Source organism: Girardinichthys multiradiatus, chromosome 23, assembly GCF_021462225.1.
Source record: "Girardinichthys multiradiatus isolate DD_20200921_A chromosome 23, DD_fGirMul_XY1, whole genome shotgun sequence".
Taxonomy (NCBI): Eukaryota; Metazoa; Chordata; class Actinopteri; order Cyprinodontiformes; family Goodeidae; genus Girardinichthys; species Girardinichthys multiradiatus.
In genome coordinates this window covers 34218793-34232425 of record NC_061815.1, presented here as the reverse complement: position 1 = coordinate 34232425, position 13633 = coordinate 34218793, and the positions used below count along the sequence as shown (strand labels likewise).

General features: G+C 36.7%; 2 protein-coding genes across 4 annotated transcripts; both read left to right on the top strand.

Annotated features, from left to right (window-relative positions):
* The first annotated feature begins 469 nt into the window (after positions 1-469).
* On the top strand, positions 470-4889 carry LOC124860082. Its single transcript, XM_047353057.1, has 5 exons — positions 470-794; positions 2039-2389; positions 2510-2635; positions 4175-4236; positions 4320-4889. The coding sequence occupies exons 1-5, from the start codon at positions 470-472 to the stop codon at positions 4440-4442; spliced, it is 987 nt and encodes a 328-aa protein (XP_047209013.1). The 3' UTR covers positions 4443-4889.
* Positions 4890-8748: 3859 nt separating this feature from the next.
* Positions 8749-11230, top strand: LOC124860757. 3 transcript variants are annotated; one of them, XM_047354307.1, is made up of 6 exons: positions 8749-8792; positions 8913-9239; positions 9873-10223; positions 10337-10462; positions 10732-10793; positions 10877-11230. In XM_047354307.1, the coding sequence occupies exons 1-6, from the start codon at positions 8750-8752 to the stop codon at positions 11009-11011; spliced, it is 1044 nt and encodes a 347-aa protein (XP_047210263.1). In that variant the 5' UTR covers position 8749; the 3' UTR covers positions 11012-11230. The 3 variants fall into 3 exon arrangements, with proteins under 3 accessions (XP_047210263.1, XP_047210264.1, XP_047210265.1); XM_047354308.1 differs by lacking the exon at positions 10337-10462; XM_047354309.1 differs by lacking the exon at positions 10337-10462 and having other exon boundaries at positions 9873-10219; positions 10877-11018.
* The last annotated feature ends 2403 nt before the right edge of the window (positions 11231-13633 follow it).

The following is a 13633-nucleotide window of genomic DNA, read 5'->3' as shown; positions in this document are numbered from 1 at the left end:
AACTGAAGAAGCTTGACCATCTTAAATACTAATGAAAAGTTTAAAAAAGTAATTAAAAGAACACCGTTAGGACGTAGCTCTTCTAGTCCAGAAACTGAAAATTACTCAACGCTTCATCATTACTCAGAAATAATTTGGGACAAAGCACCTAAAAGGGGGAAAGACCATTGTGGCAGGAAATGCTCTATTATTGCATATTTTGAGGTAACCAATCAGGTCTCTCTCCGGAAGACAACACCTCCTTCTGTCACCTAAATATGAGAAATTGTTCCAAAGAAGACATTGTCAAGATGATTCAGTTGTTGGTTACACTGCTTCTTATTCATCAAGGAAGTAAGTTCTTATAATTTGACAAATAGGTGTTGTCTTCATGTCTAACTGTTCATGTTCTCATTTACTCTATTTCCTTAGTCTCCACTCGTGGCTTTTATTTAACATGTTGTGCTTTTTTTATATATATTATGCAGATATGCTGGTAACAGTGACCACAGTTCCTCTAGGTGACCCAGCAACCATTACATGTTCATTTTCTGCTGAACAGCTGACCAATAATGAGCTTCACTGGTACAAACAGGGTGCAGGGAATACACTGACAATAATTGTGAAGCTGCGAAAGCATGCAGAACCTGCATATGGAGCAGGATTTTCTGCCTCAAGAGTGAATGCAACACACAAAGAAGATGTTAGCAGTCTGACAATCATAAGAACAGTTCAAGAAGATGAAGGAATGTATCACTGCGCTATCATCGAATGGACAGAGAATATTTGGCATGGGATCTATTTGGTGTTGGAAGGTAATGTGAAATATCAACCACTTAAAGCTGGACTGTTTAAAATATATTCACAAACTATGTATCAATAATTTTTGATTAATAATAAAGCTTATGTAGTTGAACAGTTTTTATTATTCTGATGCAAAGGCAAAGATTATGAACTGAAATATTGTCTAATAATTTTTAAAAAAGCTCCTATCAAGCTGTGAAGTCTAAAATTCAGTATATTATAATAAATTCAAATATCAATGTAGAGGAGTAAATCATTTATTCATATTCCTAAATATTATTGTTGTTAATATTTGACCTCTAAATAGTTTTGAGACTATACTCTTCACTATAAGGATTTTGAGAGAGAAAAAACTACACAAATGGTAAATTACCTGAATTCATACAATGCGTTTTTGGTCATACTGACCCTTCAAAGCACTTTACACTGAAGCCACATTCAATTCATTCATACATTAAATATACAGATTGGCAGCCAAAATGGGATAAAGTGCCTTGCCCAGGGGCACATCGGCAATCCTAGCATAGGTAGCTTGTATCAAACTGCAACTTTCAGATTGCAGGACAGCCATTCTTACCACTGAGCCAAAGTAACTCTAATTCAGTTTTCAAAAGGGAATTAAAAATAAACTCTAATCACACAACATGGAAATTCAGCACCTCAGAGTGATACAGTGAAGAATATAATAAATATGCAACTAATATGTGACTGAGTAAATAAATGACATTACAGCAGTGTGATAAACATTTAATGTGTTTATATCTACTTGCTGGAAATAATAGTTGCCCTGAGCCGTGATTAAACATATTTTCAACTGATAGTCTATTTAGGAAAAAGAAGAACAGTTCAGAAACGTGGTCATGATTCTTAACAAACTCATCTCATCTTTCAGGGGATAGTAAAAAAAACATGAGAGATTATTTTTTTCAAGCCATTTCAGGCTCTTTAGAGGTATCCAGTGCTCCACATGTCAGTATAGCTCTGTGCGGTCAAAGATGTATTTTCACCAAGTAAAACAAGAGGAAATCTTAAAAAATATGTGACCTGCTGAGAGGTTTAAATAGATGAGTTTTTAATAGATTCTGATACCTCAAATAACAGCATCTGGAAACTCTCTTTTAAATAACCTTTTGCCTTCAGAGGGTTGTGATGCTGTCTTAACTGGCATCATTAGATAACAAGCCAACATTTCAATAAACGTATGTTATATGTCAAAACTGCTAAAATTAACAAAATATTATGTTCTACATCCCAGGACACTCTGAAAGGATATTAAATTACCAAGTTGTCCAGGAGAGAAAAGTATCAGATCCAGTGCATGAAAGCAACTTGGCGACTCTACAATGTTCAGTGATCTCTGCCTTTAACCACAACATATGTTCAGAAGATATCAGCGTGTTTTGGTTCAGATCCAAATCAGATAAATCTGATCCAGATGTCATCTACGCTGATGGAGAAAGACATGATGAATGTCAAAAGAAATCAGAGTTTCAGAGGAGATGTGTGTTCTCCAAGAACATCAGCAGGTCTGATGCTGGGACTTACTACTGTGCTGTGGCCTCATGTGGAGAGATTTACTTTGGAAATGGAACAAATCAGCAAGTTGGTATGATTATGTTTTTAGTATAGAAAATTAAACTGCTATTGCAGTTATTCATAATTTATAAAGGTAAACAAGTATTTTTCAGAAACAGTTGCAAAGTCTATTTTGGTCTTTTCTTTATAGAACAAACACCAGACCCTGATCGTAATGCACTGGTGATAACAACAACATGTTTGATCATTTCTTTGATTGTGAATATTATTGTTATCTGCTATCGAAATCCAAGGGCAGTATGTAAGCAAATTGAAGGTATGTGTTATACATTGAAATTGTGTAGGTAAGATATTATTAATTCAAGTTAAGTTTATTTATATAGCGCTTTTCAGCAACAAGGCACTCAAAGCACTGTACATGAGGAAAAACATTACAATGATACAGAAAATCAAACACAGAAAAACAAATCAAATGACATGAATAATTGTTGAGAGTTTACTGGTAAGGGCTGGTTCTAATCCAATCTTTCTAATAGAGGTAATTAGCTCATTAAGTCCTCTTTGGTAAGGAATTCATCCTGTGCTTGAAGAAAGGTTCAACCTTTAAAATACTAATAATGTTTGGGTTTCACTGGTATGAAATAGTTGTAATACAATCCTTCTAAGAAATCTAAAAATCTATGGGCATTGGTGTAAAAACAGCTTTAGTCCAAATTTTCAAATGCTAATAATATTTGGCTTTCCCTGTTAATCCTTCTGAGAAATCTGAAAATCTGTGAAAAGTAATTAAATCACACATTTAGGTAAGTAAGAAAGGAGGAAAAACAATCATATTTCAGACTCTATTCTGAGCAAGAGTCTGAAGTAGTACAAAAAACCTTAGCAGGCGTAAGCAACACACACATAAGTAAAGATTCAGCAAGGGTACGGTGGAATCTTGAGGGTGCGAATATATATATATGTCTGAGTGTGTTTGCAAGAATTAGACTGTCAACACTGATAGAAGCGCCATTGTCCTTGAGAAGAGAGGTGGAAGTTTTATCAATCGGCCTAATCAGCACACAGCTGGTAGGGGACTGCTGGGGAGAGCGTCGTGTTTATATAACATCCAGGAGATATTTTGTCGTTAGCCAGTTAGCAGAAGTTGCCAAGGCCACATTGGGGAGCCAGATTTAGAAAAACAAGAAATGTTGTGGTTCAGGCAGTTGTGAATTTCCAACTACCATAAGAGTTTTACTGGTAAATCCAAATAGCCAACTTTCTGGTACTTTCCGCAAATCTCGAGCGTACAACTCCTCCAAGATTCTATCCTTTAACCTCTGAGTCCAACCACTGCAAGGCTGCGATTCTGTTCAAGAATCGTGTCTAGCTTGCGATTCTGCTCTCTTAACATTTCAGTCTGAGTGTTGATCGCTCTACAGACTCCATCCAGCATGACAGGCAGCTTTGGAAAGTTTTGCGAATCACTCGATAAGGCAGGTAACCATCAACTCCAAAAAGCAGAAGTTTGGAGGATATGCAAAGCGAGGCTCTGAGAAAAACACAGACAAAAAGCAGAAGCAGGGATCAGCAGGGAGGGAGGGAGAGAAAATGCGTGTGTCTTTCACCGAGAGCAAGAGAAAAATGCGCCACGAGATTATTGTCATTATCCCTCACATGGAATAACTACAATATTTAACGTGTAGTTTGTATAGTTCAATTATAAGTACGTAGTTAAGAGTAAAATAAAGATAAGTGTAAAATGAAACAATATTTACCTATTGTGACTTCACAATTAAGTTTTAAAATAAATGTATACATCTGCTGGTTGTTATATGTAATATAACATGATATTATTGATTTTCTTTATTATTAGGGACAAAAAGCTCCTCTTCACCAGCCTCACATGATAACATGACTGAAATAGGAGAATATGTTGTAAGTGAAGAAATTACAAAAATTATTTTTAAACAGATTTATTTAATACTATAACTTTATATAACAATCTGTTCTCTGTGAAGGCCAAAGATAACCAGGATGTGAACTATGCTGCACTGCATTTCTCTGGAGGAAAATGCACACGAGGGACAAAGAAGAAACTGTTGGATAGTGAGGAAGATGTATATTCACAAGTTAAAGTCTGAATAGGAGAGTCTGTATGGGATCTTACAAAGCCACTGGCAATAACATGTAAATAATGTTTCTGTGTACTATTTTTACTTAGTAAGTGTTGTTTTATGCTGCTTCTCTCTTGTTCTCCAGTCATGGCTCCTATATTCACAGGTCAGTTGCTCTTAAACACCCTGAGATCCAGACTAAAAATCAGAGGCGACAGAGTCTTTTCTGTGGTGGCCCATAAGGTTTGGAACAGCCTTGCCTTTGAAAATCTGAGCCACTCAAACGATTGATCAATTTAAATTTCTTTAAAGTAGTTAATGTCAACGGCTTTCAATTGTAGCCAAGCAGGACATCTGTGATGGTTGCGCTACTTTTATTGATCATTTTGTGTGTTTTATACGAGTTGTGGATCTTTCACCGTGTAAAGCAATTATGTCAACTATGGTTGTTTATAGATGTGCTGTAGAAATAAACTTGACTTATGGTAATCATAACAAAAAACAGATGTTTTCTTTTGTATTATTTCCATCTTTTTAAAACGTTCTCACTGATTAGTAAATCAGACTAAGCTTTACCTGTTTTAGGTCAGTTAGGTTTACCAACATTTATATTGGCTAAACGCCAAAATAAAGAGTGAGAAAAGTAAAATTATTTCCATTTTATTTCACTTTCTGCTAATTCAGATTTATACATACATTTCAATAAAGCCCACTTGTGCCAAAAAACATTCTTTTAAAAAGGTGACATATTATACTTTCTTTTAAATGTTTGTAATAGGTCTATGGGCTATACAACATATGTTAATTACATTTTTTGCACAAAACCATTATCAGATAATGAGATTTCAACTCCTCTGTTTCCCCTTGTTTGAGCTCCTTTCAAAATGAGCTGTTTTGGGCTCTGTCACTTTTATGCAAATTGGCTGTATCTGGCCACGCCCCCAACAAGCACTTCCTACACAAAATGGAACCAGAACCTATAAGACACAACAATAAGTACTGAATTTTTCTTTAGTCTAAGTCTTTCTGCAAATTGTGACGCGTACTGATATGAGCTCTCAAAGCAGTCCATGTTGAAGTGATTCTCGCAAACTAGTACTGTCTTCATTATTGTGACTGGAACATTGCCCTCAAAAATAAAACGAAGCCACGAATCTCTGTTATTTTACAGAGGGAGAATGTGCATGGACAAATGTAGGTCTTTTCAGTCGACAACAGAACATCTGCCTTTGAGGGTAGCCATTGTAAAGTTTGTTTAAGGTAAAAGCAGCCAGTGAGACGTGATCCTCTACTGAAAATCAAGTAGCTGTAGCTCTGCTTTAGTTGCTACATAGGGGCGGGACTCAGGTTGCTATTGTGACATCACAATTACACAGCTTTTGAAATCCGCATTTTCTAGAAAGAATAAAACATTATTTTATAGCCAAAAAAGAGATGAATGTTTTATTGTATGTTTGGACTGGTTGTAGAAGCATTAGAAGCCCAATGTTAAGTATAAAATAGATTAAAAAAAGTGAATTTTAAATAATAATAGTTCTCCCTTAAAAAAAAAATAAAAAAAACGGGTTTAAGTGAGTCAGGTTTGTAGGCCATTACCTTTGAACACACCTTTTAGACTCTACCCAACATTTTTCAACATTTCAACAATCAATCGAGAATCTTTGGAGGGAGCTGAAAGTTCGTATTGCCTAGTGACAGCCCCGAAACCTGAAGTGTCTGGAGAAGATCTGTATGGAGGAGTGTTCCAAAGTCCCTACAGCAGTGTGTGCAAACCTTGTCAACAACTACAAGAAATGTCTGATATCTGGAATTGCAAACAAAGGCTTCTCTACCAAATAATAAGTTTTGTTTTCTGATGTATCAAATACTCATGTCATGCAATGAAATGCAAATTACTAAAAGAAAATCACACAATGTAATTTTCTGGATTTCAGTTTTAGATTCCATCACTCACAGTTGAAGAGTACCTACAAATTCTTGAGATAGAAAAACTTTTTATCCAATTTGAATAAATAACTGAATCTGATTGCACTGTTCAATAGTTACGATTGATTGGAATGTATGTACCTGACTTTTGTGAAGTGCCTTGAGACGACATGGGTTGTGAATTGGCGCTATGTAAATAAACTGAATTGAAACTGAATTGAATATATATATATATATATATATATATACAGGGGTTGGACAATGAAACTGAAACACCTGTCGTTTTAGTGTGGGAGGTTTCATGGCTAAATTGGACCAGCCTGGTAGCCAGTCTTCATTGATTGCACATTGCACCAGTAAGAGCAGAGTGTGAAGGTTCAATTAGCAAGGTAAGAGCACAGTTTTGCTCAAAATATTGAAATGCACACAACATTATGGGTGACATACCAGAGTTCAAAAGAGGACAAGTTGTTGGTGCATGTCTTGCTGGCGCATCTGTGACCAAGACAGCAAGTCTTTGTGATGTATCAAGAGCCACGGTATCCAGGGTAATGTCAGCATACCACCAAGAAGGACGAACCACATCCAACAGGATTAACTGTGGACGCAAGAAGAAGCTGTCTGAAAGGGATGTTCGGGTGCTCACCCGGATTGTTTCCAAAAAACATAAAACCACGGCAGAATTAAATGTGCACCTCAACTCTCCTGTTTCCACCAGAACTGTCCGTCGGGAGCTCCACAGGGTCAATATACACGGCCGGGCTGCTATAGCCAAACCTTTGGTCACTCATGCCAATGCCAAACGTCGGTTTCAATGGTGCAACGAGCGCAAATCTTGGGCTGTGGACAATGTGAAACATGTATTGTTCTCTGATGAGTCCACCTTTACTGTTTTCCCCACATCCTGGAGAGTTACGGTGTGGAGAAGCCCCAAAGAAGCGTACCACCCAGACTGTTGCATGCCCAGAGTGAAGCATGGGGTTGGATCAGTGATGGTTTGGGCTGCCATATCATGGCATTCCCTTGGCCCAATACTTGTGCTAGATGGGCGCGTCACTGCAAAGGACTACCGAACCATTCTTGAGGACCGTGTGCATCCAGTGGTTCAAACATTGTATCCTGAAGGCGGTGCCGTGTATCAGGATGACAATGCACCAATACACACAGCAAGACTGGTGAAAGATTGGTTTGATGAACATGAAAGTGAAGTTGAACATCTCCCATGGCCTGCAGAGTCACCAGATCTAAATATTATTGAGCCACTTTGGGGTGTTTTGGAGGAGCGAGTCAGGAAACGTTTTCCTCCACCAGTATCACGTAGTGACCTGGCCACTATCCTGCAAGAAGAATGGCTTAAAATCCCTCTGACCACTGTGCAGGACTTGTATATGTCATTCTCAAGACGAATTGATGCTGTATTGGCCGCAAAAGGAGGCCCTACACCATACTAATAAATTATTGTGGTCTAAAACCAGGTGTTTCAGTTTCATTGTCCAACCCCTGTATATATATATGCACACACACACACACATACATTTGGTAGCCTGTCAGACAAAATATACCAGCGGCAGCAACAGCTTTCATGCTGCCCCCTGTCATCAGTTCTCTTTCAGTCTGTTAAGAGGCAAAGAGAACAATTTAGCTCCACAGTGGACAAAAATGTAAATGTTAATCTTCAAGTATCATCATCCGATTTTAAAGTAATAATAGACAGACCTGAAACATTGGCAAACATTGCAATGGTAAAAATGGCAGTACATCTAGAGTATAATAAAGCCATATGTAAAAAAAAAAAAAAGTTTTCTTCAGACATTTAAATTCACATATCAAGAATAAACTGGAATACAAAAGGACTTAAAGAAAAAATTTGTTTCACATTTGTCATGAAGTTTGGGTGTAGAGAAGGACCCAGGCACAGATGGGACCTTTGGATGAACATAACATTAATTTATTAAATTAAGACAAGAGAATTTACAGGGAGAGACAAGGAAAATAGGATGAAGAACACAGGAAGGAATAACCAGCATGAAGACGGGTAGTGAACTAAAATAGCAACACGAAGAGAAAATTAACAAGAGGGAATTGACAAACAGAAACATGAAAGAAACTCCAACTTAGACACTGACAGATCATCTTATACTCTATTATAATTTAGTTTTAAAGAAACTTGATCCTACTGTAGTATTGTGACAGATTTATCTTGCTCAGAATGAAATCTTCATCTCAAGATCATAAGAACATTGAGTAGAAGACATTTCATTTGGAGGATGAGTTAGTGGGTCAGGAAATGCACTTTCAGAGTATATTTTGGGATAACCAATCAGATGCATTAAACATTTTGAATGCCACACCCCTTTTTTCATTTAAATATCATCAAGTCGCTGTTGCCAAATGAAGACAGTGTGAAGATGATTCTCTGTTGGCTAACACTGCTCCTTTTTCATCAGGGATGTAAGTTCTACTTAAACAGCTAGTTTGCTTGATGTTTTAACAATTACAATTATATTTATGCCTTAATTGTTTTTACACTGCATTGTATTTTTCCATTTCATTTCAAAATGTTTTATTTAGGCTCACTGGTTCTAGTGATCACAGTTCATCTCGGTGAACCTGCAACTATGACGTGTAATTTGCCGCATGAATGGTTGGGGATTACAAGTCTTCACTGGTACAAGCAGAGTGCAGGAGATACTCTCAAAGTGATTACAATGCTGCGTAAAAATACAAACCCTAAATATGGACCAGGGGTTTTAGCCTCGAGACTAAAGACAACATATCATGACAAAATCAGCAATCTGACAATTTTGAGGACAACTAAAGAAGACGAGGGAATGTATCACTGTGCAGTCCTCGACTGGAATGAGAATACCTGGATAGAGACCTATTTGTCAATAAAAGGTATTCTTTTTATTCTATCTTTTAAAACACTAAGTTAGGCTAAAAATGCAGTCCTGCAACTTTCAGATTCCAGGACAGCCATTCTTACCACTGAGCCAAAGTAACCCTAATTCAGCTTTCAAAAGGGAATGAAGAATAAACTATAATCACACAACATGGAAATTCAGCACCTCAGAGTGATACAGTGACGAATACATTAAGAATATAATAAATATGCAACTAATATGTCACTGAGTAAATAAATGAGATTACAGCAGTGTGATAAACATTTAATGTGTTTATATCTACTTGTTGGAAATAATAGTTGCGCTAAGCTGTGGTTAAACATACTTTCAACTGATTGTCTATTTAGGAAAAAAAACTGTTCAGAAACGTGGTCATGTTTCTTAACAAACTCGTCTCATCTCTCCAGGGATAATAAAAAAACATGTGAGATTACGTTTTTCAAGCTGTGCTCCACATCTCAGTATAGCTCTGTGCGGTCAAAGGTGTATTTTCACCATGTAAAACAAGAGGAAATCTAAAAAACGCGACCTGCTGAGAGGTTTAAACAGAGATGAGCCAACATCTCAATAAATGTATGTTATATGTCAAAACTGCTAAAATAACAAAATATTGTGTTCCACACCCCAGGACACTCTGAAAGGATATTAAATTACCAAGTTGTTCAGGAGGGAAAAGTATCATATCCAGGGCATGAAAGCAACTTGGCGACTCTACAATGTTCAGTGATCTCTGCCTTTAACCACAACATATGTCCAGAAGATATCAGCGTGTTTTGGTTCAGATCCAAATCTGATAAATCTGATCCAGATGTCATCTACGCTGATGGAGAAAGACATGATGAATGTCAAAAGAAATCAGAGTTTCAGAGGAGATGTGTGTTCTCCAAGAACATCAGCAGGTCTGATGCTGGGACTTACTACTGTGCTGTGGCCTCATGTGGAGAGATTTTCTTTGGAAATGGAACAAATCAGCAAGTTGGTATGATTATGTTTTTAGTATAGAAAATTAAACTGCTAATGCAGTTATTCATTATTTATAAATGTAAACAAGTATTTTTCAGAAACAGTGGCATTTCGGTCTTTTCGTTATAGAACAAACAGCAGACCCTTATCGTAATGCACTGGTGATAACAACAACAACATGTTTGATAATTTCTTTGATTGTGATTATTGTTATCTGCTACCAAAATCCAAGTTCAGCATGTAAGCAAATTAAAGGTAAGTTTTAAACATTGAATTTGTGTAGGTAAGATTATTATTTTCATTATCCCTCACATGGAATAACTACACAATATTTAACGTGTAGTTTGTATAGTTCAATTATAAGTAAGTAGTTAAGAGTAAAATAAAGATATATGTGTCAAATAAAACAACAATATTTACCTTTATTTATTACCTATTGTGACTTCGCAACTAAGTTTTAAATGAAATTTATACATCTGCTGGTTGTTGTGTTACATGATATTATTGATTTTCTTTATTATTAGGGACAGCAAGCTCCTCTTCACCTGCCTCACATGATAACACGACTGAACTAGGAAAATATGTTGTAAGTGAAGAAATTATCAAAATGATTTTCAAATAGATTTAATTAATACTATAACTTTATATAACAATCTGTTCTCTGTGAAGGCCAAAGATAACCAGGATCTAAACTATGCTGCACTGCATTTCTCTGGAGGAAAATGCACACAAAGGACAAAGTTGAAACTGTTGGACACTGAGAAAGATGTATTTTCAAGATGTATATATCAAGTTAAAGTCTGAATAGGAGAGTCTTTATGGGATCTTACAAAGCCACTGGCAATAAAATGTGAATAAAGTTTCTGTGTACTATTTTTACTTAGTAAGTGTTATTTTATGCTGCTTCTCTCTTGTTCTCCAGTCATGGCTCCTATATTCACATGTCAGTTGCTCTTAAACACCCTGAGATCCAGACTAAAAATCAGAGGCGACAGAGTCTTTTCTGTGGTGGCCCATAAGGTTTGGAACAGCCTGCCTTTGAAAATCTGAGCCACTCAAACGATTGATCAATTTAAATTTCTTTAAAGTAGTTAATGTCAACGGCTTTCAATTGTAGCCAAGCAGGACATCTGTGATGGTTGCGCTACTTTTATTGATCATTTTGTGTGTTTTATACGAGTTGTGGATCTTTCACCGTGTAAAGCAATTATGTCAACTATGGTTGTTTATAGATGTGCTGTAGAAATAAACTTGACTTATGGTAATCATAAAAAATAATAATTACAATGAATATGCATGCATTGTTTCCAGATGTTTTCTTTTGTGTTATTTCCATCTTTTTATAACTTTCTCACTGTCTGATTAGTAAATGAAACAATTTTTTTTCTGTTTTAGGTCAGTTAGGTTTACCAACATTTATATTTGCTAAATGCCAGAATAAAGATTGAGAAAAGTTTAAAAAAATGTTTCCATTCTATTTCAATTTTTGCTAATTCAGATTTATACATACATTTCAATAAAGGTCATTTGTGCCAAAAAACAATATTTTTAAAGTTGACGTATTATACTTTCTTTTAAACATTTGGAATAGGTCTATGGGCTATACAACACATGTTAATTAAATTTTTTGCACAAAACCATTCTCAGATAATGAGAGTTCACCTCCTCAGTTCCCCCTTTTTTGAGCTCCTTTCAAAATGAGCTGTTTTGGACTCTGTCACTTTTGTGCAAATTAGCTGTATCTGGCCACGCCCCCAACCAGCACTTCGTACACGTAAAAATGGAACCGAAACCTATAAGACACAACAATAAGTACTTACATTTCTGTCATCTGCAGATGACAAACACTAGGGACTGAATTTTCTTCAGTCTAAGTCTTTCTGCAAATCCTGACGTGTACTGATGTAAGTTCTCAAAGCAATTTGCGGTAAAGTGTTTTGCGGAAACTAGTACTGTCTTTGGCAATGTGACTGGAACATTGTCCTCAAAAATAAAATGAAGCCATGAATATCTGTTATCTGACAGAGGGACAATGTGCATTGACACATGTGGATCTTTGCAGCCAACAACAGAACATCTGCCTTTGAAGGTAGCCATTGTAAAGCGCCTATAAGTAATTTTAAATAATAATAGTTCTCCTTTAAGAAAAAAAAAAAGAACATGTTTGGGTGAGTCAGGTTTGTGGGCCGCTATCTTTGAACACACCTTTTCGGCTCTACCCAACATTTTTCAACATTTTGGGAAAATCTATATTCCACTGTGGAATAGGTTTCACTGTGTTTTGTGAAGTGTATCAATCCACACTGCAGACTGTTTATACTTGTGCATAATCATTTGAACAGACAAATCTGGCACCTTCAGACATCTGAACATTGCACCCAAGGATGAAGCAGACTTGTGTAGGTCCACAGTTCTTGGTTGATTTCTTTGAACATTCCTATATATTCACAGGTCTGCCTTAATATACCTCAAATGTTGTGAATTACTTTCTAAGAAACATACAAAGCAATGACATGTTATACATAAATCCTGATTAATTCAGTCAGTTAGGTAGACTACAAGCATATCTTAAATACATTAAAACCTGTATGATGTTAAATTTTCAACAAATCCTTCAGGTTACCGGGCAGAGGTATTTGAACAAAGTCCAACTGTAAAAAAATACAGCATGTTGTATATTTTAGCCACCACACATCACAAAATGAAGGTGCAGCAACACATTTTCCTTGTATATCTATTGTCCAACCTAATATTTTTGCCAGTCCAACTGTTGTATCTACAAGAAGGCAATGAAAATGATGGTCTTCAATGATAATTCAATCTGAAAAGAAAAGGGATGGCAATTAGAAAAGTTTTAATGATGTGAAATTACAAGATTATTTCTTTGGTGCTCGGACCTGGAAGGAAGACATGAATGCTGAGAATGACATGAGTTAATATGAACATTTGTAAGGTTAAGATTTAGAGATGTCTTGTCCCTGATCCGACACTGGTGGTGGATTGGCGGCCAGGGAACGAGGAAGCCAGGAGGAGATGGGAAGGAAGATGGTGGAGGTGGGGTGGAGGAGGGAGCTTTTACCTGAGAACTGAGAAAACGTTGAGCAGATAGAACAATGTGTAAATCTGGGCAAACATAAGAAGAGAAGGATGAAGAGGACCAGCAACCCAATTGCTGGAGAGTGGCTGAGGAGAGACCTTGGGTTGCTGCAGTAGTGGCTGCTCCTATTCTGAAGGAATGACCTGAAAATTGGCTGTGGGGCATGTCGCATTGAACTAGGACCTGCTTGAAATGTTTGAGGAACCAAGATGAGGTCATGTGGGTTTTCTCTGGAGTGAGGAAAAGGGGCATGTTAGGAGGGCCTAGTTTCTGTCTTTTGAGAGCGAACTCGAACATGGCCAGGAATGGTCAAAAAGGACCATTGAGAC

Bases quoted from the DNA above. Each gene is read 5' to 3' on its own strand.
- LOC124860082 (XM_047353057.1), top strand. From the start codon at position 470: ATGCTGGTAACAGTGACCACAGTTCCTCTAGGTGACCCAGCAACCATT. The intron at 2,636-4,174 runs GTATGTGTTATA...CTTTATTATTAG, and splicing joins AGTATGTAAGCAAATTGAAG to GGACAAAAAGCTCCTCTTCA. The intron at 4,237-4,319 runs GTAAGTGAAGAA...TTCTCTGTGAAG, and splicing joins CTGAAATAGGAGAATATGTT to GCCAAAGATAACCAGGATGT.
- LOC124860757 (XM_047354307.1), top strand. From the start codon at position 8,750: ATGATTCTCTGTTGGCTAACACTGCTCCTTTTTCATCAGGGAT. The intron at 9,240-9,872 runs GTATTCTTTTTA...TCCACACCCCAG, and splicing joins GACCTATTTGTCAATAAAAG to GACACTCTGAAAGGATATTA. The intron at 10,794-10,876 runs GTAAGTGAAGAA...TTCTCTGTGAAG, and splicing joins CTGAACTAGGAAAATATGTT to GCCAAAGATAACCAGGATCT.